General features: G+C 35.8%; 1 protein-coding gene across 2 annotated transcripts; it reads left to right on the top strand.

Annotated features, from left to right (window-relative positions):
• Nucleotides 1–353: 353 nt before the first annotated feature.
• Nucleotides 354–26,344, top strand: SCYL2 (SCY1 like pseudokinase 2; the record flags this gene model as incomplete). 2 transcript variants are annotated; one of them, XM_079547327.1, is made up of 18 exons in its annotated part: nt 354–530; nt 5,989–6,146; nt 9,733–9,877; nt 10,469–10,618; nt 11,196–11,417; nt 12,202–12,318; nt 13,850–13,975; nt 15,394–15,570; nt 18,178–18,189; nt 18,323–18,445; nt 19,870–19,983; nt 20,444–20,576; nt 22,152–22,270; nt 22,984–23,084; nt 23,594–23,660; nt 23,782–23,871; nt 24,937–25,056; nt 25,694–26,344. In XM_079547327.1, 18 exons carry the CDS (start codon nt 354–356, stop codon nt 26,342–26,344), a joined length of 2,802 nt encoding a protein of 933 aa, XP_079403453.1. The 2 variants fall into 2 exon arrangements, with proteins under 2 accessions (XP_079403453.1, XP_079403454.1); XM_079547328.1 differs by lacking the exon at nt 18,178–18,189.
• Between the last annotated feature and the right edge of the window lie 1,624 nt (nt 26,345–27,968).

Genomic DNA, 27,968 nt, shown 5'->3' with positions numbered 1-27,968 from the left:
TCCGCTTTCATTCACCTTTGGTTCTGCTGATTGATATTAATATAGAAGTTGTGAACCTTTCCTTTCACAGGAGCAGTCTAATTGATTCAATCACCTGTTTTTTCAATAAGTGGTTGAGTTTTTCAGTCCTCAGTTGCTTTGATAGATCCTATGAAGAGCCATCAACAGATTCAGCAGTTTCTGAGGAGGAGTAGCAAGGACATACAGCCCAGGCCTCCAGTATTCCACGGATCTTTGGTCAGATGACCTTAATATTATTTTCGACATTTGTCTTTGTTTATTGTATTTCTAAAAGACTGTGAAGCTTTTTTTCTTGTCTTTTTAGCATAGTACGTTGGTGTACAGCTGACACAATGGAGTCCATGCTGAATAAGTTGAAGAGCACTGTTACAAAGGTAACAGCCGATGTCACCAGCGCGGTCATGGGAAATCCCGTTACCAGGGAATTTGATGTAGGTCGACATATTGCCAGTGGTGGTAACGGTCTTGCCTGGAAGATATTTAATGGAACTAAAAAATCGACAAAGCAGGTGAGTTGTCAAGTAACAACTTATGTTTGTAAGTGTTAAATAACAGACTGGTAGGTATCACTTGGTGATATTCAAAAGGAAAATCCAGCTGTGCTGACAAATGCTAAGAGTGTAAAAATTGAAGACCCCTAAATGATTTAAGTATGGTGTTATCAGCTACTTAAGTGAGCTTTGCTGCTGGAGAAAAAAATGGTTCAGTAGTCATAGCACACAACTTGAGAACAAGGTGAAGAACTGATTTGAGTTAACTGACCTGACAAGAACGGTGAGGTTTGTTTGTTTGTTTGTTTGTTTTAACACGGTTCATTTCTCCAGCTTAGTTTACTTTGCAGTTTTGGGACATAATTACACTGGCTTTTTACAGCATTAAAAGATCATGAACCATGCCATTACTTGATCTCAGCAAAACAGGCTGTGATTTTTTTGTTCAGCTTTGACACACGAATTGAAGGGTTAGAAATGTTATTAAGAAGTGAGATAACAGTGGCAGAAAGGCATTGCATACTGGAGGAGGGTGTGGGGGAAGAGAATCCTGTCTCCATTGTGCAACTTTCAGATCAGTATTGTTGCCAGAGAAGTAACTCTGTCTTAAAGTGTTACAGTTTAGAGCACTAGTACATGTACTTTTGCTTCACAGGAAGGTGCACATATAGATAAAAGTGGGACTGTGACTTTGGAAGAAGGTTTGACTTTAGTAATGACAGAGATGGTGGGATTGATTGCACCTTCAGCAAGTTGAGGATGAACCACCAAGCCAAGTGGTGTAGTTGATACAATGGAAGAAAAGGATGCCTGCCAGAGAGGCCTGTGGGTCCACGTGAGCCTAATGAAGTTTAACAAGGCCAAGTGCAAGGTGTTGTACTTGGACTGGGACAATCCCAGTCACAACTACAGATAGAAGAACTCCTTGAGAGCAGCCCTGTGGAGAACGACTTGGGGTTCTGGTGCACAGAAAGCTAGACATGAGCCAGCAGTGCATGCTTTCAGCCCAGAAGGCCTACATTATTCTAGTCTGCATCAAAAGAAGTGTTGCCAGCAGGGCAAGGGAAAGGATTGTTCCCCTCTATTCTGCCCTTGTGTGGCCCTATCTGGAGTGTTGTGTCCAGGCCTGGGGCCCCCAGCACCAGAATGATGAGCTGTTAGAATGAGTCCAGAGGAGGGGTACAAAGATGATCAGAGGGCTGGACCACCTCTTCTGTGAAGAAAGTTTGAGGGATCTGGGCTTGTTCAGCTTGAGGAAGATTCCAGGGATAGCTCATTTTGGTCTTCCAGTACTTAAAATGAACTTTATAAGTCGGTCTTCCCTCTTTTTATCACAATCTGATGGTGATGGGACTAGGGGGAATGGTTTTAAACTAAAAGAGGAGATACTGAGATTAGATACTGGGAGATGTCTTTCACTCAGAGGATGGTGAGGCACAGGCTGCCCAGGGAAATTGTGTATGCCCTTGGAGGCATTTAAGGCCAGGTTGGATGGAGCTCTGGGCAGCCTGGTCTGGTGCGTAGCATCCCTGCAAGGGGAAGGAAGATTGGAACTAGATGATCTTTAAGGTCATTCCAACTCAATCGATTCTATGAATCTATGAGAAACAGAGTTTAAAAGCTGGTGTTATGGAACATGATTTTATTGATTGGGAGAAATATGAAATATCTTTTTAAAACTTGGCAAGAAAATAGAATATTCTTTGATTAAGTAGAAGATGCAGTTAAACTTGATGCTGAAGTAATATGAAGTCACTTGTAGAATGAATCAGCTTGCTGTAAATGTGCCAAAAGAGATAGTCAGGGTAACTTACTTCAGTAAGCATGTATACAGCCCGTCAAATGGTAGCTGGTGGAGTAGTATAGTATGCAGAATAAATACTGTGTGGGAACTGTGTGATCTGTGTCAGAATCTGCATAATGTTCATCATATGTTGTACCATGTTTCTCATGCATCTGTCTAGCCATGACAGGATTTTATCATAGTATTTACTGAATTTATCAAATGTGCTGAATTTGTGTTTATTTTGTGTTGGTTTTTGGTGTTATTCAATTATGCAGTGCAGTAACAATATTTAAAGTTTTGATAGGTTTTGTACAATCTCCATGTTCCATAAGCAAGTGACCTGTAGTGGGCATAGCTTTGAGGGTATGGAGTGTTGTAATTTCTTTCACTCTGCCCAACTGACAGTATATGGAAATCCATTCCTGTGAGTAGGTTGTGTGTTGTTTATTTTCCAAGCCTTTGAAATGGGTGTCTGACTGTTGATTTTAAAGGGTGTTAGTTCAGATGTTACCATATTTGAACCTCATTCTCTCTATAAACCTTGACTAGCACCTGCACATTTGTATGCCATCATCAGTCATTAAAAGTACAGCAACAGTTGTATTGCAGAGAATTTTAGCTGGCAATTACCATTCATTATTATTATTGCCAGGTAGATAACATCATGTCAACATTCAGCTTAATATTGCGAAAGTCATCAGGACGAAACACTCTGTTCTGCTGGGTCTGTTCTTTAGCATTCCTTTGTATTTCTTTTGCACGGGCCCTTTAGAAGGTTGGTTGGGCACTATGGAGGAGGTAGTTGCAGTCGCTTCTGTCATGTGCTGCATGCAATTCCTGCGTTGCAAAAGTGTATCTAACTTGGAGCTACGAGCACTTAGCATGTTTGTTTGTTTACAATAAATGTGTATAGTGATCAAACAAAGAGGATGTAAAGCTTAATTGCCCTTCTTGTTATTTTATAACACAAGTAGTAATTTAAGTCATTGTAGCCATGTAAACTAGCTAAATTGAAGTGTATTGCATCAGCAGTTTGTTTCCCAGAACAAATGGAAGTCAGCAGCTGAAGTTAAAATTTCAAATGTGAAGTAATTTGATTCTTATTTTAATTCTATGACATATACAAAAATTTAAAGCTTCAATCACCAGTGACAGCAGATATATATGATAGTATTCTTTTATTTCATATATCATCTTACATGAAGCAACACATTGCTTATTTTATAGTATTTGTTTCTGCCCATTGTGGAGTTGCTTACGTAGTCTGAATGTGCTGATGTTCTTCTGGCATAATATAGCACCTTTGTGACTAGAACAGCCTGATTGGGAAGTAGAGTTAACATTGTAGAGAAACATTGTCTAACTTAGGAAAAAAAAAAAAAAAATCTGTAGGAAAATCTTTTCTGGCAAAAGACCAGTGTAACACTGGAATGCTTTCCAGTATTGTAATTCAGAGACTATTTTGCTTTGCATGGTGGGAGGCTTTGGTAAAACATCATGTGTTTTCATATTGAGTGGCATTTGAATATTCATTAAAAAAAAATGTGAGTGCATTTGGGTAAAATAGAGAAGAAATATGAAAGGCAAAGCAAACAAGATTTCTAAAATCAGGTGCTCCTTTGATTTTGTTTACGGCTTAATCTTTAAGAACATGATCACATTAAATCTTTTGCACAAGAGCACCACATCATTCAAATCATTGGGTAGATGGCAGGCTGCAGTCATTCAGCATTCTGTGGGTTTTTCTTCCTCCCATGTTGTCCTGTGCTAGGTCTCTGCTGTTACTACTGTACACTATTCTGAATTTCCTGAAAAGAGTTTCTCTCATGTCCACCACTACAGTGTTTGGTTGTTTTCTATATTATTAACATCTTTCCTCAACATGCAGTAAAATAGGGAGGATGAATTGATGCTGTTGCATCATTACATTTTCACAGCTCCTAAGAGCTTTTATTTAGAAATGCCTTATAGTTGTGTTTGTATCTTTAGCAACACACGTACTCAGTGCTCCTGCAGTCTTTGTGTGGCTTGCCCTCCTCTCAGTGGCGAAAAAGAAAGCGTTACGTGACTGGGTGGCCTGATTGCCTTCTGTTGTTGTAAGCAGAGTACATCAGGAGCTTAGAATGGAAATGATGGAGCACAGCTTACTGAGAATCAGCAAGTGTGGTTGCACTACTTATTTTCTTTCTCTTGGTCATGGCCTTTGTTGATAGAAATCAGCAATACTTTTATTTATATATATTTTTTTTTTCCCCACTTGAGAATAGAGTAGGGCTTGCTTTCTAATTTTGACTTTTCACAACTACTACCTGCTTTCCTAAGATTTGGGAAATACTTTTTTATGTTTATAGGGTGTTTGGCTAGTTAAGAATGGGTGCAAGTGTACTTTCTTTCCAACTGATTTATTTGTAGCTTCTATGATGGATATGACCAGTTGTTGATTTTTCTTTCTTTGTTGTTTCTGTGTTTTGTTTTCTTTTTAATTTCATATCCACCTCTGTAATTTTGAAGTTTCATTTAAATTCCTTAGTTTTCTCCTGCTCCATTTGCAGAGGTTCATTGGAAAATCTATTTCTTCTCTTTTAACATTTACTACGTTTCTGGGGCTTATTTTACACATTCAGGAATTTTTTACTATGCTTAATGTGTTATGATGGAATCATAGAATGGCCTGGATTGAAAAGCACCACAATGATCATCTGGTTTCAACCCCTCTGCTCTGTGCAGAGAGAGAGTGCCAACCAGCAGACCAGGCTGCCCAGAGCCACATCCAGCCTGGCCTTAAATGCCTCCAGGGATGGGGCATCCACAGCCTCCTTGGGCAACCTGTTCCAGTGTGTCACCACCTTCTATGTGAAAAGCTTCCTACTAATATCTAACCTAAATCTCCCGTCTCAGTTTAAGACCATTCTCCCTTGTCCTATCGCTGTCCACCCATGTGAACAGTTGTTTTCTCTCTAGTTTGCATGCTCCTTTCAAAGATTGGAAGGCCGTAAGGAGGTCTCCCTGGAGCCTTCTCTTTTCCACGCTAAATAAGCCCAGTTCCCTCAGCCTTTCCTCACAGGAGAGGTGCTCCAGCCCTCTGATCATCATCTTAGTGGCCCTCCTCTGGACTCACTCCAAGAGCTCCACATCCTTCCTGTATTGGGGGTCCCATGTCTGGACTATCATGGGAATGATCAGGTTAATTGATAGATGTTATTCACCACAAGTTCTCTCTTATGAAAGTGTACTTCAATATGGAACATACTTGTTTGGAACAGAACTTTGAGAAAGAGTGTAGTTTAATGAAACATCTCTTAATGCAAATGAGTAAGTACCCTCAGAATATTTTATTTATTTATAGTTAATATAAATGCTTTTGTTTACCTAAAAATCAAGCTGATTTCTATCTTGTTAGCCTGCTGTTCTATAATTCTGTAGAAAATGATTGTAGTTTATGCAGTAGTTTGTAAGGTTTGGAGCACAGTAATTCTTAAAACACATATTCCAGAAATTCTATACAGTCATGATGAAAATGGCTGGGACAGAATAAGGACAGTGTGTAGCTGCAGATATATATAGTAGTGCTTCTTGCACTGGTAGGATTGTACTGTTGATTTTTTAAAAAGTATGCATGTACATAATTTTATATAGGTTTTATTTTTTGGATATGTTATGTACTGAGTGAATTTCATTGGTTATTTCTAGGAAGTGGCTGTTTTTGTGTTTGATAAGAAGCTAATAGACAAGTATCAAAAGTTTGAAAAGGATCAGATTATTGATTCTTTAAAACGAGGTGTTCAACAGCTAACGAGGCTTCGACACCCTCGACTGCTTACTGTTCAACATCCATTGGAAGAATCTAGGTAAGCTATAGTAAAGGTGAGAGCAGACTTTCTTAATTACTGTTTTGTTATTGATTATAAGAAGTCTGGACCATTCAGCACTTAGATCTGATGAGGTTCAAGTTTAATATATTTACTCATGAGAGAATGGTGTTTTCTCCATCCTCAAATCTCTATTCCCCAAGTCATAGCATGCATCCTTGGTGTGAATCTAATTGATAATCTGTTGCATGATCTAAGTCCTGCTGCAGCTGGAGGACTACATGTGACCATTACAGCAAGGATGTTTAGGAGTTCAATTAATTTCACTTTAAAAGAGCCTTTTAAATTTGTTTTCTTTTAAAAAATTGTTCATTTATTGTTTTCCATTTATGAGATTGGGGACTGTTGGCAAATTGTATTTTTTGTGGCACATGTGCATTTAGAAGATCCTCAGGTACCAAATGAGGGAGACAAATCTGTATTTTTTTAGTGTTACTTTGATTTATATAAGATTGGTCACAAGGTACAATAATGGGTTAGTTTTACACCTTTATTATTCAATTATAGTGATAAGAGTACACTAAAATCTGATAAATAAAATGAAGATTTCATGTTAAAACAGAAAGCTGATCGTACTGAAGAAGATCATGAAGCTTTTCAACTTCTTCCAAGAAAGTTTTTTCAAAGTAGAGTCTAATAAAGATTCATGTACATTGCCTTTCAAACTTGTCCACTTTTTCTTCTGTCTGTTAACCTGCACATTTCCAAAGACACTGGTTTCTAGTTGCTGAGAAAGCCATGGGAATACTTCTTTATCTTTGCAGTGCCTACTTTGGGAAAGATTTATTGGATCAAATGACAACTGCGTATTCATATATATCTTTCCTCCTGTTCTAAAGTCATTTGGTTTAGTATGCTCCTTGTATAAGTCTAAGATGGATTGCTAATTGAAAAGAACTGTCAATATTGTACAGTAGTAAATCATAACCAATTTCATGGCCTATGGTTGTCTTAGTCATTGTTTATGTAGATGAGTTGTATATACCAGGATATACCTCAAGGTTTTCACTTAAAACCTTGGTTTTAAGTGAATGGTGTTTCAGCTGAGCCAGAAACCTTGTATTTTTTCCTAAATTCTATACTTAAGAAGAAGATGGTAAGATTCACACCTTGGAGACATAAGGAAGCTTTGGTATTTTTTCCTGCAAACAATTTAAGCCTTTTGAGTAAAATTGATCTTGCAGTTTGGTCAGAGTCCTTGTTGATGAATTTTCAGTAACACTCTGCTTTGGTCTGAATACTGTTCATACTCAATAAGCTCTTTGTAGGGCCATCACTATGAGCAAACCTGCCCAGCTGCTTGCTGTGCCAGAAACTGGAGTAATAGATTTGTGGGGTTCATGAAAGGAAAACTTGCTTAGACTGTGTATATATCTGTGTACAAGTGTACCGTAAGACTGACAATATTTTTAGACTAGAAGAAGGTGCTTGCAGAGTGCTTATTTTTTGAAGACATCTATAGGGGGCTCCTTCTGGGCCGGTCTTTTTTTGGTGGATCCAAAGTAACATACAGTTGTGCTGAAATTGCTTGCACAATTTATTCTTTTTGTGTGGTGTGGTGCAAAAGAATGCTTTTGGTGTATCTGCACCAGGTAGATGTTTCCAGGCCATGCCATTTGGATCCCAGTATGTAGCTAGCTTCTGTTTCATGTAATTGGTATTCAGCATAATTATGTTGATTATAAATATTTTGTTAGTGGTAAATTTTACATGCGTTTACATAATGTATGCAATGTATATTTTTAGTCATACTAAACATTTAATATAACGTATATTTACTTACAACTTGTTTTGGTTTCCAGTAACAGAAAGGCATGAAAAAGCCAAATTGTAAAACCATTCACAAAGAATGAAGGGTTCCAGATATTTAATTTCATAGACACTCCATCTGTTGGTGTTTTTCCCAAAGCATATGTGTGTTTGGCCATTACTTTTCTTGATAACTTGTTTTCTTTTTATTTTGTTACTCAGAATGTCATTTTGATATTATTCAGGGAACTGGTAAAGAGGATGCACTGCATGGCAGATAACAGCTCCTACAATACTAAATTGCTTTAATTAGATTTGCCCTATCCTTCCATAATTCTGATGTGGCACCTTATTTAATTAACTCCTGAAGTAAAAGACCAAACATCTTTCTATTCCCTCAAAGCAACAGCAATTGGAGTGTTTATGTTGTGAAAATATCAAATAACTGTTTTGAATAACTGTTTTGATTTTCTGCCATCAGTGCCTTAACTGTAACTAAATGGAGAAGCTCCATAGTAAAGCTGAAATAAGATTAAAAATGAAGATCTTTGTCTTTCTGTGCTTTGATTCCTCCTGGTGATTAATCAAAAAATGAGGTTTGTAGCGCTAGCTGTGTTAACAGAGAAGTGGAGGAGATGTTGTCTACAGAATGGTGTGAAGGTGGTGAAGCAATTACACTTCAGTCAGGTTAGGTGAGGCTTACGAATCAGTGAATTTTGATTTTCTTTTTTTCCTTCAGGAAGGCATCAGAAGTCATTCTTAGTCTGGATGATTAATGAGTGTTGTATGTTTCATCAACCTTCTTTTACCTCAAAGAGCCAGTGTGTTAATCTACAGAGATATATAAAAACTTTGTGATAGATTCATGCTGGAACATTTTGTCTTCTGTGATTATTTTAAAGGAATAAACAAAAGGTTAGGCTTCTGCCTTCTTGCCAGTAGTGTTATTACTCACAAAAATATCTTGTGTTACGCAGTCTTGGTTTTCTGTGTTCATGCTGGTGCAGTGTTTGAACACAGTGTGTTTGCATAGAAAATATTCATTCTTAGACCAGATATATATGCTACCATCCACACAGAAATAAAAAACAGACTATAGCTTCCAGTATTGTTCAGAGTAGGGTGAAGTGTGGGAATATATAAGACAAGTTGGTCTTCTTATACATGAAGCTTGTGAAACTGTGACATGTGCTGTTTTCAGGACTTCAAGATTTGACTTTCTGGAGCACAGTGTTACAGCCACTCTGCTCTTTGTGCTTCATCTGTGCTTTTCAAACACTGCTACCACAGAAACGTTAAAAAGACCTATTGCACAGGAATAAAGCAGTAGATAAATTAACTGGAGAAACAGTTCATACAACAAGCATAGTTATGTGCGTCTCTGATTGCTGTCTGACTACATGAAGCACTGCTTCAGTCAAGGGGGGTAGCAATTTTAGGCAAAGCTAACAGTCTGATTTTACAGGGTTTAATGGTAGTAAGAAAAATTTGCTTTTCTTGGATCAGGGCAGGAAAAAGTATAGTTTTCTTAAAACTTTAGTGAAGTGCTGTGTGCACAGTAAGTGATATATGTTGATGTTAGAGAATACAGTGACTTAAGCTGATTTCTATACTATAATTTTTTTTTCATTTCACATAGATATATGCATATATAAAATCTCTCATTTAATGATTAGAAGCCTGAAATAAAATATGTTTTTAGGTAACACAGAGTCTCTGCTAATGTATAATACTATGCCTTCATGGTTGCTCCAGGCCAAGATGTGCTGTATTACATTATTTATAAAAAACATTTTTTAATCTATTTTCTCTTTAGAGATTGCTTGGCTTTTTGTACAGAACCAGTGTGTGCAAGTTTAGCTAATGTTCTTGGCAGCTGGGACAACCTACCTTCTCCTGTACCATCTGACATTAAAGAATACAAGCTTTATGATGTGGAGACTAAATATGGTCTGCTTCAGGTGTGACATTTTGATTATTTTCATGTGCTTTTATTATTAATAGTTGTTTTATAAATGCCATGTTTGTGTATAGTAAATCAAATAATTGTGAAGAGAAAGATGATAGTGACCTGAACATTGTAAATATAAGAGAAGGTGAATACTGGAGGCTCTGTAAGTTGCTGCTATTTTTGGTTATTCTGATATGGAAAATTAAGAAATGAATTAATTTTTGTATTCTGTATAAATGTCAGTCCTACAACTGTCTCTCCTGTACATGAATCTTTTCTTTACCTTCTATGGAGGAACAATAGCTTCCAGATTATATTTGGTGGAAATTTTGTTCAACATCAAAAAACATTTTTGTTCTTAAGCTTTGGTAGTTGATCAATGTTAGTAATCTCACCTGCTGCTTACCCACATCTATATTTAATTTCCTTCCTACATAATTTTTAAAACATAGCCCAAAATCAATGATGAGGAATGGCTTCTTAGTTAATGTGTTAGTATACCATGACCACAGGAAATAAGGCTGTAGATATGACAGAAATTTTTGTAGATGTTTTACAATCCATCTTAGGAAATATTTAACCTGAAATCTTTTATTAACAGGTTTCTGAAGGCTTGTCCTTTTTGCATAGCAGTGTGAAAATGGTCCATGGAAATATTACTCCTGAAAATATAATTTTGAATAAAAGTGGAGCATGGAAAATTACAGGCTTTGATTTTTGTATCCAGTCAACAAATCCATCTGAACAGGAGGTACTACATCCAACTTTATATTTTTATTTATTAGTACATTTCATATTCAGATCTTTGTCTGAAACCAGTTTCTTGAGCTTGCATTTCAATATATTTATGTAATATTCTGTATTTTGTTGGCAGAAAGTCTGAATGTATGGCATAGGTTTGTATTGAAGTTCTGCCTTTGATCATCAGAGAAGAAGCCTGACTTGGCTCAGTAGGCTTGGAATAGGCTAGTGAAAGTTTCAGACAAAGGCTGAAAGTGCATGTGATTCTGCTAACCTGCATGTTCAGTGACATCCTTTCAGTGCCTTGTTGTTACATCCTCAAATTAATTTCTATCATAGTTCATGTTCCTCTCCTTACAGCAGTGCTTTTACATTTGCATTACAGTTCTTAATTCTAATGTCCAGATTTTACTGCATGAACTGATCACTGAGTTACAGCCACTGATTTTTAACAGTTCTGCTTTACTCCGTTTCTGTTTCATGATTTGAAGGGATTAAAACTTTATTTTTTGCTGCTACTCAAACTTCATGTTAGTTTTTATAAAATGCATAATAAGTTCTTTTTGTTGTTGTTGGTTCTCTTATAGCCCAAGTTCCCTTGTAAGGAATGGGATCCAAACTTGCCATCTTTGTGTCTTCCAAATCCTGAATATCTGGCACCAGAATACATTCTCTCTGTGAGCTGTGAGACAGCAAGTGATATGTACTCTCTAGGAGCTGTTATGTATGCAGTGTTTAATAAAGGGAAACCAATTTTTGAGGTCAACAAACAGGATATTTATAAAAGTTTTAGTAGACAACTTGATCAGGTATCTGTTTATGAATATTATACATTTATTTTCATATTTGAAAAATCACTTTTTTAAAGCAAATTTAAATATTTTAGATACAAGTTAAAAAGTCCTAAGCAAAATATGGAAAATGAAAGTATGTGTAGAGAAATTTCTGTACTGACTTTATCAGCTGGAGGATTTGTTTTTCAGCCGATTATAACTATGTTGAATGCAGGTCTTATGGGATAAGTGCTTTACCTGTTAGGGCAAATAGTGCCAAACAAAAGACAATGTATGACCAGCATAGGGCTGCTGGAGATTGCGGAGTTCAGAGTGATTTGATCAATTGGCAGCCATTCAGTTACCAGCTATTTCACATTCTTTGTGGACTGTGAGTATTCACAGATGAAGTTAATTGGAACAACTGGTGTAATATGGTCATATGCAAGTTCTTTTTGTTGCAGCTTCTTTGGGTGCCTATTGCCTTAACCAGATATAAAGTATTTTTATGTATCTAAATAAGACCTCAGGTAATAACACATCTTTAAAAATACTGATTTTCTGTTATTCAATAACCTGAACACAATTAGAAGCTGGGAGCAGGAGAATGTGACTGGACATGGGCGGGCTGTTGGGAAATAGAAGGAAAACTATGAGGGATCAGGAGCAAATGGGTTGTGAAAGGTGGGAGGGGAATGGTATCAAAGGTTTGGTTTAAGAAGTCAGTATGAGAAACAAATTGTAGTGCTGATGTATACTGGAAGTAGTTATATACAAGATTTTCTGATTTCATGGAACATATGCTTGAACTTCTATGCAGCTGAGCCGTTTAAGTTCCAGTACTCTCCAGAATATACCAGAGGAGGTGCGTGAACATGTAAAGCTACTCCTAAATGTAGCTCCAGCAGTCAGACCAGATGCAGATCAAATGACTAAGGTCAGTTTATGGAAAATATGGTAGCTAAAAGAAAAAGGGAAAACAATGTTTCATTTATGGAAATAATAGAGCTGTTTTGAAGTTTGATTGTTTTGTTTTTATTCCTGTTAATCTTTTTGGTTGAAATGTTTTTAAAAAACCATCTAACTTTTGAAAATAATGCTGTTAGCTGGTGGCAAGTATTCTTCTTACATTAACATTTAATATGAAAGAAGTGTGTGCTGAAACAGAATTTAGAGTAATCACTCAATACAACACTACTTTATTGCTTTCCTGAATTGTAGGATAGAGATTAGGGCTAAATATATATTGTAACAAATGTGAGTTAAGCAGTTAATTAAGGTTAGCATGGTGCAAGCTAATATGGAGCTTTGCATGGGAAAATTTACCTTGCTATTTTTAATGACGTTAAGTTAACCTATGTAGAGCTTCTAGCTGAAAGCTGAATATTCAGGGATGGATTTTAGATAAAAACAGTCTTATCCTGTATGGGAGCTGCTGAGTCACAGCCTGAACCTCTGATTGATCACTGAGGTGAGCCATGAGTCAGCCAGAGGAGCACAGGTGAAGGCAATTCACCTGTGCTGCTGGAAGGGGTGGAGCCTGGCTGCACCCCTCCTAGACCTATTGAAGAGCTGGCTACCAGTGGGGAAGGATGTTGTCTGGAGATCCCTCCATCTGGTGTTTTGTGGTGAGCCTATCGTAAGGGTAACACTTCCATTTATTCTCTCTTGTTATCATAGTCCACTTCGCCTAACTCTCTTGTTTATTTTGTGATTGTAACATCTTGATATCCATTGATTATACATATCCTCATCATGCATTTTTATCAGTCTTTCATTAATGATGAAGCAGCTATGTCAGTATTGATGATTTACCAAGGCAATAGGATGATCCAGTCATGTTGTTAATGCAGTGTTCATAAGCCTGGTATATGTATATACACAAAACTACATTGTTACACAAAACTACATTGTTACACAAAACTTAAGAAGGCAGACCCTCTTTTCTGACAACTAGAGCTGCAGCTGAAGTGATGCAAACATGGGATATCACGTGTATCCTATCCATTGTAGCTTTTTACAAGCAGGTATGAACGCCAAAGATAAATTTGTGTAATCAGACATCTATTGCATATAAACTCTTATTGAAACATTATAATATTCTGGGAATGGTTCTTAGACCCAGAAGGCTTTTAGGTAGGCCTTCATGATATTAAATAGCATACTTATTCCTAGAGAACTTTTAGTTTGTGTTTTTACTTCTCTTTTTTTTTTTTTTTTCTTCTTGTAAATAAAAAAAATATTTCTTATACAATCAGTTAATTTAGATACTTATTTAAAATGCTAGGAAAATTGTCTTAATGATCAACCTTTGTGAATATTATACTACTCAGTATGTAAATATTTACTTTTCTAACTGTTGGTTGCAGACACTTCATTGTAGAAGTTTACTATAGTACACTGAGAGGATAAGCATACAGTTATGTGAGTGTAAGTAAGCTTTCTAATAGCACTGATCTTATTTTTAGATACCGTTCTTTGATGATGTAGGAGCAATGACTCTTCAGTATTTTGATTCATTATTTCAAAGGGATAACCTTCAGAAATCACAGTTTTTTAAAGGACTACCAAAGGTTCTGCCAAAGCTGCCTAAGGTATGTAAGTATGACTTCATGAAATCATTTAAAAATGCATACAAATCTATTAACGTTCTTAATGTTAGAATTCTGAACTTCATGTAGCATTGTACCTGGCATAGTAAACTGCCACAGTATTGTCAGAATAGAGTAGCAGGAAAGAAAGAGAGGTTGGAAAATAATGTATAGATTTTCTTCAGCTGTTGATAAATCAGGAAACATGAAATGGTAAAATGTGCTATTAGTTCATCTATGAAATCATTGTTTGTATATCCTCTATGTAGTTCATCTCACTTTAAAAGGGAATTATCTGCTCTGCACTTACAAGGCTTTCCCTTTTTTTTCAGATGCTATCATTAGCTCTTTGAAATCATCTTGCCCTATTTTCTCCCAGTTTGTTTATAGGATTGTTTCAACTTCTTTATAGCAAGGTAGTACTTTAATGTTGAAGGATGCAGAGTATCCTTCCCTCAGAAGGCTGAATGCTTTCTTGTGCTAGCAGAACCCAGAAACCTCAAAAGCTACTGTCTGTCATTCCACATTTCACCTATATAGTGCTAGACACTGTGTCTAGACTTTCTCTTCTTGTCGTATTCTCATATTTATATAAGACAGTGTGTGTATGTGATGTAGAAGTAGTATTAGGTTAATGCATAGTAGAATAGATGAGCTTTTCAACCATTGCATTAAACTTCTTTCTTTTTAATTGAATTTTGAACTGCACAATGAACTACACAGATTTAACGTTGTCATCTTCTTAATTGAGTAACTATTTCTTTTGATCAAGTATCAAATTCTTGATACTTAGAATTTGGGCATAGATGGGATGTATTTCAGCTAACTTCAGATAGCCACAAATTGTCTTCAGGGCATTCACTTTTTTCTGTCTGTAGAATGTTATTATGGAGATGGGCTGTGCCCTTGCTCTTAAATGATTTTTAAAGCATTTAAGCTTGCCTGTCTCTACCCTCGGCATCCACAGTGTAATTTTCTGTGTTTTGTCAGCTGAATCCCACTTAGAGAATGTATGTGGAGTTTTCAGGGAGATATATATTAGGTTTGTGAGTTTGTTCAGTGGGTTGTGAGGTAGTGAAAGGCTGAGGTCTTGGGTGATACAACTTTCTAATTTTTTCCTGAAGGAAAGATGTAGAATGAAGTTTTCGTAATGCATATAAGTGACTTAAAGTCCTATTTTCTGTACAGTTAATAAGTTTTTACTGACCTTCATAGCTGTTGTAATCTCAAATTGTGTCTTGAGTGCAAGCAGAGACAAGTAAGAAAAGTAGAACAGTGTAAATTAGCTTAAACATATGGTGAAAGTAAGATCAAAATTGAAAGTTTTATCTTTTTGTTAATATCAGATTGATGCAAAAGCTGTTGAGCTGGCACAGTAGCATCGTGGTGTAATGTGATGCATGCTTGTCTTTCTCTCTCAGCGTGTTATAATTCAGCGAATTTTACCTTGCTTGACCTCCGAGTTTGTGAATCCTGATATGGTACCCTTTGTCTTGCCTAATGTTCTACTAATTGCTGAGGAATGCACCAAAGAAGAATACATCAGGCTCATTCTGCCTGATCTTGGTCCTGTTTTTAAGCAACAAGAACCAATCCAGGTATGTTAAAATTGTTCAGATTACAGTTATTCTCTTCAGTGCTTCTTCCCTCAAAAATGACTGTTCTAGTTCCCTTTTCCAGCTTCACGTGGCTTGTCCAGCTTGCTATGTAGTCGTCCAAGTACTCAACCTCAGTTCATAAAGAATTTTTCCAGGAAGTTCACCAAGTCTTTATCCCTACTATTTACTTGGGTTTTCTGAGGTTATATTGTATTTATAGATGAGATTTAGAATAGCAAAAAGGAAACAGTTTTTACTCAGTTCTTGTCTTTGGTTGGTTGTTGAAAATATATTCTAAAATCTTTTTATCATGATTGTAGATCGAAGCAGGGTTGTATGGTACAGTATTTACACATATTCTACTGATAACCTATGATTTTATTCTTGTGTCTGGATTGGTAACACTGGGATCTTGAGGTGGAAAAGTCATAAATTTGACATCTTTTTAATGTGCTGCTTACTGATGATGATAAAATAGTGTTTATTTGTGGGCTGTACACAAGTTTGAAGTGCTTCATTTTATTGGACAAATGTTACCATTAAAGATTAAGTAAAATCTGTTTTGTTATTGTTGTTTACTTGCATAGAAGTAGTAAAGGAGCACAAGATTTGCATCCTTTTTATCAACATAGTGTGTGATGTTGTGTCACTGGGTTAGGCATCGTGCATCAGGAGTGAAAATGTAGCTATGCATTCCTTCTAGCACACCTCATTTTAATGCTTACTGTGGCTGTTTGTCTGCAACGCACATAAGGGCCAAGGTAAATGTAGGAATGAGCAAGTAGGTGTTTAACCTGTGAGTTTCAAAGAACTGGAGGAGAGAGCTCCCATTATACTGGGAAGTAGGGAAAGGGGACAACTGTATTACCTCAAAATAGCTCATAAAGTTGGAACTTCTTAATATTCCTTTGGTACATTGCAGGTTTACGTCATCTTAATTTTTATCTTGAAAAAGTGTCTAATTCACAGCCAGTAAACATCTCATTTCTGCTGTTTGATTGTAAAAGATAATGCTCAGCTTTTCTACCTGTAACATCAGGTTTGTGGACAGTCCTTCCTGCAAAAACTTTGTCTAGGTTTTATCTTAAACGTAATGGGTTTCCTATTTAAAACATATTTATAAAATATATTATTATATTTAGAGCTATTTTATTTCTTAGGAAATAAGAAGAAACTGAAATACAGACTTGTAACGTTTCTTAGCTTACTAGTTACTATATACTCTTATCTTGATATTTTTAATTACTCTTATGTTGATATTTTAAGTACAAAGTGGCTTGTTCTGCTTTTATTTCTGTGGACTTTTCAGTATAGAAGGTTCATCTAACTGGACTTTTTTCCAAAGTCAATATACTAGGAATTCAAGGGAAAAAGTAACAGGTGCTAGAAGATTTAATTCCAGGTCTGACTGGGAACATCATGTCTTTGTACAGGGCACAAACTTTCAGTTCCTGTGTGTTTTTAACTCATAGTGAGAATGCCAGTGTTTTTTCCACATATTCTCTTAAGATGTTTTGGATGTGTATAATGCACATTGCTTGGCTTCTGTGAGGCACCTGAGTTAGGAAGCAAATGTGTATGGGAAGGCTACTGTATTTCAGAAGGAGGAAATTATTATTCAGCATTAAAATGATTTTGTATGAGGGAATTTATAACCTTGAAATGGAATAATTAGTTAAACTGTTCACATGACAGTCTTGAAGTTACTGTGGGGTACCTGAAGCGCTATCCTATCCTGCAGCAGAAAGAAAATGAAAGGAGAAAACTTGTATTTACATTGATATGCTTACATTTCTACATTCTGATGCCTTTATTTATCTGACCCATACCAATATGGATTTCTACATATTTTAAGGCTTGAACATTGAAATCACTTCCTTCAGTGAAATGCTTGGCTTTTTATGAATGTGACACCGTTTATCACAGTTTTTTCACTTAGTCCAACCTGTTTTCTAAAAAGAGGTTGGAAATTGATGTTGAGTCAGTCCCTGTAAACTTGTCTTACTTAACTCAAATGGTTCCCTTCAAAATTAGTTCTCTGAGTTCTCTGAAATGAGAATTAGCTTGGATAAGTGATTCACGTTATCAGCTAGCTTTTAGATGGCTAATCTGACTGAGATGAATCTCACTTTGCAAATGTGCCATTGGAGTGTTACTTTTTAGCTAAACGTGCTGTGAGTTTGTGGTGTTGTTTTGTTTGGTGCTTGAGATATTTTTATGATAGACATTTCCAATATGAAATATAATAAAGCTATTTTATGTCCATATAGTAACTGTAATATTCATGTCATCAGGTAACAGTTTTGATTTTAGATTTAGATGGAATGCAGCTTTTCTAGGTGGAGTTCTGATCAAATGCTTTGAAGACATTTGATCCTTGTTTTTGGGGGGGGCTTACTATTTTCAATAGCGATGTCTCTAAAGAGTGGTCGATTTTAATTAAAAAAAAACAAAAAGTTGTAAATAGAAACAATAATGCCCTTCTCAGCTGTTATGATTTCTAATTTCAGAAGTATTAGTCTAGAAGACATATTTTGTTTGATCTGTATTCGCTGTTTTAAAAATGCAATAATATGTCAAAGTGTTTTTTGTTTTCCATGCCTTCAGGCAAGCAACATGGTAAGTGATCACATTTACTGAGTTACAAGAAAACTTCTGAAGTTTTAATGTTATGGTGCAATGCACTTTTAACTCCAGAAAGATGTACTCATAACTTAACCTTTTAACTTCCTAACTGTCCTTCTTTTAATAGATTTTACTGATCTTCCTGCAAAAGATGGACTTACTTCTAACCAAAACTCCACCAGACGAAATAAAGAACAGTGTTCTACCAATGGTTTATAGAGCCCTGGAAGCACCTTCAATTCAGATCCAGGTATAGTAATTGCTGCCTTTATTTAACATTGCTTAGCAGGTCTTTCGTCTTTCTTTCAGATATACTAACTTTTTGTCTGGTTACTTGAATGAGGGGAAAAAAACCCAAAGAATATAGCTGTATAATATACTTGAATGTTGAAAGAGAATAATGTTTTACTTTAGAACAATTTGGCATATTAAAATAAACTTTAGTTCTCTGATTTTCCAGAGTAACCATTTGACTGTTACTCCAACATCCTAAATTCTTACTAAATACCATAGCAAAGAGTTGAATGTACCTTTATCGTGTCTTACCTCTGCAGAAAACATACATGCAATAACTTACAGAATCACAGAATGGCCAGGGTTGGAATTGACCTCAAGGATCATGAATCTCCAACCCCCCTGCCACAAGCAGGGCCTCCAACCTCCCCATTCCATACTAGACCATACTAGACCGGCTGCCCAGTGCCCCATTCAGTCTGGCCTTGAGCACCTCCAAGGATGGGGCATCCACAGCCTCTCTGGGCAGCCTGTTCCAGCAGCAGTTAGTGATACCAGTGGCTACCAGTTAGTGATGGGTGGCGTTCTGGGATTCTACTGGTAAGAAGATATGTACTGACAGTTACCTTGGAAGATACAATATGCTGTAAAATCATGCTAGTACAATTTCTGGTGACATTTTTATATATCCTTATTTTAATTTTTCTTTGTGCTTTCTGTATGTTTCTAACTTTGCTGTTTTTGTTTTGATTTTTGCAAATTTTTCACTGGAATTAGCTTGCTCTGCGAGTGGAATCAACTTCTATTGGAATTAATGCCCATTTAGACATTCATGAGTGGGAGGAGGGAGATAATATTAATTAAACAAGACTTTGGATACACATATGTGGCTTGAGATTTCTCTGCAGTAGTAATTTGGTTACTCAAATACTTGCTTGCCATCTATAGTAAATATCACTCTTACCTCTTCAGATTAGGCTGAAATTGAGTAATTTTTTTTTTTCTGTTGGTTAAATACACTCTTTTATCTTTCAGTGTGTCATTTTTCTGGTGCATAATGTTATTCATAGTGCTTGCTCAAATTTGCTTAACTTCTGTAGAAAAATAATGCACTGGGATTGTCTTGTAATAAAACATATACACACACACAAAGGTGCTTTGTGAAAATGCAAGATATTCTTGTTATCCAAGTATCTTACTACAAGTGTAGGAATACGCTTTCAAATACGTTTTCCAAATTCTATCTTCATAACATTATGTTTTATTGTTTTAGGTATTTTTAAACGAGTCTATCTACTTGAATGTTTCATTAAACTGAAAGCTTAGGGCGACTTTTCAAGCTAATTTCAATCTTGAGTAATATTAGTACTAATTTTATAATAGGAAGTCAGATTTAAACTTTTGTGGAACATTAAACTAATGTGGAATATTTTTTTATAGGAGCTTTGCCTAAACATAATTCCCACATTTGCCAATTTAATAGATTACCCGTCAATGAAAAATTCACTAATTCCAAGAATTAAAACTGCATGTTTGCAGACTTCTTCTCTTGCTGTAAGTATTCTGAAATCTTGTTTTCTTCTTGGTCCTCAGAAAATGTTGTTGCCTTTCATTACTTTGGCTTTTTGGCTGTTATGTTTTCAAAGGAAACCCAAACATCAAGCCCAGATTTTTTTTTGAGTTTTCTTCTTTTTTTTCAAATTCAAAAGAATTTACTTCTGCACTTAAGAATTTTTAAAACAGTGTTAACAACATTAAGTTGTTAATATAGCAATTTCTAATGTGCGTTTCTGAGCACTATATGCTAGTAATGTCTGTTTTGCAGAAAAGCCAAGATTTTGTGAGCGGTGTACAACTGTATGTTTTCTTTTCCTGACACAAAAGTTTGTTTCAAACTATACTGAATTTTCAGACATGGTGGCTGTAGTTTCAGAACCACTTCTCTACTTATGAATTTTGTGGCTTCTAAAATAAACACGTGGTTAAGATTTTGTTTCATTCTTATGCTTCCTAGGTCCGGGTAAACTCACTGGTCTGCTTAGGGAAGATTTTGGAGTACTTAGATAAATGGTTCGTTCTTGATGATATTCTACCTTTTCTACAACAAATTCCATCCAAGGAACCTGCAGTACTAATGGGAATTCTAGGTAATTAATACTTCAGACTTTCCTCTCTTATGCTTTTGATTTTGTAAATCTCAGAGAGTTTGTTTAATCATTGATAATATTTCCATAGCATATTGCTATTGTGTCTATTAAAAACTAATTGTCTCTGCTTCATAAGTGTGTCCCTGTTCGTTTACTTTATGTATTGCTGGTACTTCTGATCTCTAGTGCATATATTTGTAGTCGTCAAGGCCCAGCGCACTTCAGAGCGCTCTGCTATCCTTGGGCTGAAGAGGATACAGAAGAGTATGCAATCTGTTCGCTTTCAAATGCTGAGCACTTGGCTGGAGCTTTTAAGGTGTTAATATTGCCTGCTCTTGCAGGTCAGATGCTGTAAATCATTGCTGTGCAAATCTATTGCTCTTTACTGCAGGTTTTGTCAGACTCATTTTATTGGACATTTAAGCAAACGTTGCTGCCTTTGTGCTAAAATGGAGTGTAGTCTGGGTGAGGTTTCACAAAACAGCTAAGAAAATCTAATGGCTCGTTACTTCTGGAAGGGGAGACCTCCAGTGCTGAGCTAAGCTTTCCTAGTACCACTCTGATGTGTGGCCAATTTAGCATGCACACTTCTAATAGCTTGAGTATTAAAGGAGACCAGCTGATCAATGATCAAGAAAGAGGTGTGACTGAGTGGCCAAGTGAGAAGGACAGTGACTGTTTCACTTAGTGGCAGCAAAAAGGTAGACAGATGACCGTTTGTAATAGTTGAACTGTCTGGACAATAATCCTCATTAAGCTGTGACATCACAGTAACAAATGTGATGGGAGAACTATTTTAATTTGCTTGAAGTCAGCAAGAGAGCATCTATCTGTAATAATTTAGAGATATTCTCTCTCCCTTAATTTCCTAGTTTCTAACTCTTACATTTATTGTCTGAGAATAAGAGGCAGTGTATCTTCTACTTTAGTTGTGTTATTCCTGAACTCTAGTTGAGTACAGCTGTTGAAAATGAAGGGCTGAAAGCAATTTAATATACTAGGGTTCCTTTTTTCTTGGAATCACACTTTCCATCTTGTGCATGATACCTTCTTCGGCCATCTGACTGCTCTGTTCTAATACTAACCATGGAAAATGAGGAAAGCTTCTTCCTGTACTGTGCCAGTATGTTCAGTGTTTGCCAGCAGAAGGGAACTGTTTAAACAGAGGAATCCTCCTGCCAGAAACTCAATAGAACTGGTATGCTTGATGCTGTATCACTTGTGCATGTCAGTATTCTCTCTTTTTCTTTATAAGTGATTTGTAGAACAGAGAAAATATGTCTCGCGATTTCTGATCCTGTGTATAACACAGCCCCAAACCTTTAGGTAGAAGTCTTTGTAAAACGCATTCAGGGTAGAAGTTATGGTAGCATGACAATTACTCCTGGTCTCTTGAAGTGCCAGGTGAGAACAGGGGCTTAGTTAATGCAGATTGGTTTCTTGGTTGCAATTTGTCAGTTTGTGTACCAGTGTATATTCAGATGATTTATACATGTAGAAAGAAATTCCACTTGGAATTTTTTTCACATTATTTACAAAACTTTACAGGCTTTCTATTTTGATGTTGTATGGCAGGTATTTACAAATGTACATTTACTCATAAGAAGCTGGGAATTACCAAAGAACAACTTGCAGGAAGAGTATTGCCCCATCTAATTCCTCTTAGTATTGAGAATAATCTTAATCTCAATCAGGTAGGAACAGAAATACTTTGCATGCTTTTACTTGATAAGTGGTCGAGAATAGTTTTAAACTGTTATCACTGAAAAGCTCATACATTGCTATAGGTCTCTTTACTGTAAAAAATGAAATAAATCCTCTTCTGATATTACTCTTTGTATGTCTAAGGGTGGTTGTTTTACAGTCAATTTTACTAAAACAGTGTAAAATTTCAAAGTGAATACTGTCACCTTCCAAATAGCCTGCAAAAGAAATGAACAACTAGCATAATTACAATTGAAATTAAAAGCTAAAATACAATCTTAGTATTTCTTCCCTTAGTTTTGCTTGTGAATGTTGTAGATAATGTAAAAATGTAGTAGTTGCATGAAATAATTAGGAAATAAGATACCTAATAGGATTTTTTTTTTTTTTTTTTTTTTTGAGAATGAATCTGGTAATATTCATCTGTTTGTGGTTTTGGTTTTTTTTTTTTTTGGTCTGAGTTGTCTCCCTTCTGTTGTGATGTTATCCTTTTTTTAGTGATACATTATTTTCACTGTTTCAGTATACACTCTGCTTGTAGCCAAGTACCTAGCAGAAGATAGTGAAGCCAGATTATAAATAATCTAAAGGCCTGTAGTTTATCTCACATTGTGACTACCTTTTGTGAGAGATTGATTACCTTTTAGGTTATATGTCTGAATTCTGTCACTGCAAAATCCAAACTTGTACTTTTCTTTTCCAGTTCAATTCTTTTATTTGTGTTATAAAAGATATGCTTAATAGATTGGAGGCAGAGCATAAAACAAAACTTGAACAACTTCATGTCATGCAAGAGCAACAGAAGTAAGTGTTTGTGGCTGCGTTAGAGATGGACTAAGTGAGCAGAGATAAAATTTGGGGTTTTTCTTCATTTCTTTAGGAAAATTTGAGATAACTTTTAGCCATAGCAATAAAAATGTAATTCTCAGTTCAGTGGTAGAGAATTGCATCAAATAAGTGCAATTGTCAACACCTGTTTACTAGTCTGGAATGAGTATTATTTTGATGTCTGTTTTTAATAGTATAAAATTATTTCCTTTACACTGTTCACTCACAATTTATTGTTTCATTAATTAAGGAATTCATTAAATATAGAAGTCTATATTGAGTTCCACCAGTACAGTTGTACCTTACATCTGTACATGAAGAATAGTTACTTTTCTGTAGCTGTTGAGAGCACAAACAATATGCATTCTGAATATGACAGTGCTCTCATAGCATTTTGTTTATTTTTAAATCTGTGCTGCTAAGTTAATGTAGTGGATGTAACTGTAGTTACCTTTTTTTAAATATTTGTACTCTGCACCCTGTAGATCTTTGGATATAGCTAATCAAATGAGCGTGACTGAAGAGGCAAGATCTAGTAGTACAAATAATCAGGTAAGAGTCAGTATTTTATTGTGTAACTTCAGCATAGAAATTTGAAATTTAATATCACATAGCATTTACATTACCTAAAGTTATTCAAATAACTTAGTGTTGATTCTTTGACCTTAAACAGATTGACAAGGTATTCAATAATACTGGAACTGACCTTCTAACTAGTGGACCTGATAGTAAAGGAAATGAGTTGTCATCAGTACAGAAAAAGGTATGCTTTTCTTTGTTCTGGAGTTCTTACATCTTTTTGTCTAATTTAAGTTTGGTATGGCTACATGAAAAGAATATGTAAACGTATTTACTGTATTTAAAGCTTTACAGAAAAAAAAAACTTTCTGTAAACTACAGCACTGTGTAACCCAGTCACATGTGAAGATCCACTGAAAAATGTTCAAATAGCATCTTTGAATTTCTGTGAAAGTCTTTTCTTGAAAATAGCTCTTCTCTGTACGGAGAAGTCAGTGATTAGGATATGTTTTTGGTCACACCTCTTTAATTACGGACATGAAATTGAAGCTGCAGCAGTGGATTTAGTTTGCCAAATCAAAATGGCCAGGCAACTTTATTATAAAATCAAAAATAGAGGTTGAGATCAAAAACAGAATTTCATAAGGTAGCTGACAATAACAGCTAGTGTAAAAATTCAAAGTTAAATGAAAACAGACAATATGAGGATAAATACGAGAAACAAAGAATAAGCATGTCATGATGCAGCCTGTGATTATAGTTAGTATTCAGTGATAAAATTATTGTCATTGCTGTTAGCCATGGCTATTAACAAGTCGCTCCCCCAGACTGTAGGTAGTTTATCACTTCTGTTTCTGTATCATTTCTGCCATCTGAATTCTCTTCCTAATTTTAGTCTAAGGGGCAACAATTTTACGATTTTATCATTTGTTAAAGAAAGTAGAATTAGAATCCTGAAAGATCTAAATGTTCTTAAAATAGACAACACTGTCAGTTGAAATTCTGTATCAAGTGCCAGTGGGTAATCATATGAAAAAAAAACAAAACTGAGAAGAGTTCTTCTTACACCCAATATTTAGAAGTCAAAGCTGAAATGACTTTTTTGAAAAACTACTTTACTTGAGATCTGCCCAGAATTTCTCATCATGCTGTTTCACTATTATTTTTATTTGCTTTAAATACTTTTTATCAGTATGTGCTTATCCACTTTTTGCTCTGAAATGATTGTGCTATTTATTAAAAAAAAAAAAGAAAATCAAAAACACAATAAGTAGTTATACTGTTCAACTTAGTACTTTCTCTTTTAAAGGCATCACTTACACTTGAAGAGAAGCAAAAGTTAGCTAAAGAACAGGAACAGGCACAGAAACTGAAAAGCCAGCAACCTCTTAAGCCACTAGCAACTTCAGTAACACCTCCAGTGAAGCAGGTGAGATACAGTTCCAGTAGAAACAATACAGTACTTTGCTGTGATTTTTTTTTTTTCACCTGCTGTATGCTTTTAGCAGTTTTTTTCTGCTGTGAGTCATCTTTGTTTTCACCTGCAGTACAGTGTTACAGTTGTGAAAAACTAAATTGCAATTTGTCATGTATTTGCGTCATTAGCAGTATTTCCCTCTTTTTAAAGTGCAGTAGTTTCCAAAGACATCATTTTTACTGGATGGCCATTGTGTTAGATATGAGAAAAGCAGATAGAAAAAGAAGATTTTGTTCAAAACTGTTCACCTAACTAATATAGAGGGCGTGGAGTTGAGAATGGCACATGCAAGCAAATGGTATACTCAGTATATGCCTAACACTATTTGCTGTATAGTCATAGTTGTCAAGCCGAAGCTGCAAAACAGTTCCAAGTAGCAAAGAGTGAAAATAATTGTACGTGAGGTGAATTAGTTTACAATTTGTACCCAATTCCATGCAATAAATGAGAATTTCTGGAAAAAATGAGTGCCAGTTCCGCGGGAGCAGTGATTAAAAACTGTTGCTGGCATATATGTACAGGAAATATATTTAATATATTTAATATAATATATATTATATTAATATATTAATATTTATCTATTTTGCAGACAAAAGATTTGACAGATACCTTAATAGACAGTATGTCATCTTTGACCAGCCATTCTATCAACAAAGCTAAAGTGGCATCTTCAAACAGCTTCTCTTCTGTCTCTTGTATGGGTGTTGGAATGGGATTTTCATCACCTGTCGACAGCACAAAGAGAAATATGACAAATGGACTAAATACTAATATGGGTTTTCAGACTGCTGGATTCAGTATGGGAAGCGGTCCTACTGCTCAGAATTTCTTCAGTGGTCCAAGTGCAGCAGGAACAACCAAGATGAGCATCGTACCAACAGCCAGTATGCCAAATTACAGTCCTATGAGTGCTGCATCTGCGATCTCTCCACTGACACAACCAAACAGACCCCCAGATATGTCTGCTTTAGATAATCTTTTTGGTCCTCAAAAACCCAAAGTTAGTATGAAACAGTTGGCTCAACAGAAATCAAACCAGTGGGTCAATCAGTTTGTGCCCCCACAAGGGTCTCCAAGTGTGAGCAGTTCAGTCATGGGGCCTCAGATGAACATGATAGGACAGACTGGCTTTGGTATACAGGGTAACCCTTTCTTTGCTCCTCAGAACTTTGCACAACCAGCAAACACAATGACAAACAGCAGCTCAGCTAGTAATGACTTAAAAGATCTTTTTGGGTAATGTGTGTCTTTTCTTTTTTCAAAGATTGATATAATTTGAATCGTGGGTAAGCTGATTAACATCTTTTTTTAACGATAAAAGCATGGTTTGGGGAAAGTTCATCCAGCAAGGTAAAGATTTCTGCACCGGAAAAAAGACTGATTTTTGCATTCACCTGGTACTGCAGTGGAATTGTGCAAGTGCAAAGTCATCTTGCGTGCTAAAGATTTCTCATCTTTTTACCCAGCTTCAAAGCACTGAAGGTAGGATACATAAATTCAATTGAAAAAGAAGGAGCTAAATGTTTCAAAATTATTAAGAAGTGTATTCACAGTTCCTGAATTTAAACAAAACTGCATTTCTTAAACAGAAATGTTTAGGGGGATAATAACACTAAGAAATGCAACTTAGTGGTGTCCTATCTTGTGGATCAGTCTTTTTGGTGCCTGCTGAATTCAACTATTGTTAACGATTTATGTCATCTGAATTTGGTACCAACTGTTACAATATCCCATGACAGTTTCCAGAAAGTAAATTCTTATGCTGACGCAGAATGTTTTGGTAGCCACGTTAATAGAAATATCTACCTGATAACTGTGTGAGACACTATGAAAAAACATTTTGCCTTTCTTCACTTGTGAGATAATTAGAATCGATGTGGTAGTAAACTACAAGATAAAGTGGTTTTAAAATTCTGTGCAAATTTTGAGCAGTGGGAAAGTTCTGCTACAGTTGACAACCTGTTTTATAACATCAGATCCTTGTTACCAACTCCATGGCAAAAGCCACATACCACATAAGCAGGATTTAAAAATATGCGTGGTGATTCAGTCACATTTGCTATTCATTTCAGGATAGTTTTTGTTTGCTTGATACTGCTTTGGACTGGTGAGAGGGAAGAAAAGAACGGTATGAGTAGTTTCAGAATTTCCCAGAAAAAAAAATGTCTGTAAAATTCAAGTGTTGACTGCCCCAATTTCTTACAGTTGATTTGGTAACGGAAATGTCTTGAATTACTTGGTTTGGACACTGTTGGGAAGATGGGAAAGAGTTGCCTGCCTAGAAGTTTCACATGGTTTTGTGAAAAAGCAGACTGCCATTAATTGCCTTGACTAGAATAAACTATTTCATTTTAGTTTTATTTTAACTCAAGTCCTTATGGAGGATGGATTAATGTGAAGTAAGTTCTCAAATACAGATTTGTAAGCTCTAGAATACATGACAAATACACAGATATTTCAGATCCTTTTTATTGTATTACTCCAAATTTAATAAAGCTCTCCAGAAAAAGAAGCAGTAGTTTGTTCTAGTTTGCAGAAGGTAGACGTTCAGCTTGCCCATGATAGAATCTCTGCTTTGTCAGATACTACTGTTGGATTTTAACTTCTTCTTTCCTCAGAATTTCAGGAACTTTCTTATGTAATATTTTGGAGACTCTAGCTGGCTATTTCAAGAAGGAAAGAACTAGTTACTTTTTTTATGGAAAGCCTACATGCTTTATTTTTCAAAGCCTTTCACTGAAGAAATTGTTCTTTCATTTGCTGCTTAAGAAACCAAAGGGCCTTATGCTGTAAATGTGACATGTATTTTGTTATACTTCAACAACTCTAAGTAGTAATAGCATTAAGCATATTTCCCAAATAAT

Source organism: Tetrao urogallus, assembly GCF_951394365.1.
Source record: "Tetrao urogallus genome assembly, chromosome: 1".
NCBI classification, from domain to species: domain Eukaryota; kingdom Metazoa; phylum Chordata; class Aves; order Galliformes; family Phasianidae; genus Tetrao; species Tetrao urogallus.
This window is presented reverse-complemented; position numbering and strand designations above follow the sequence as displayed.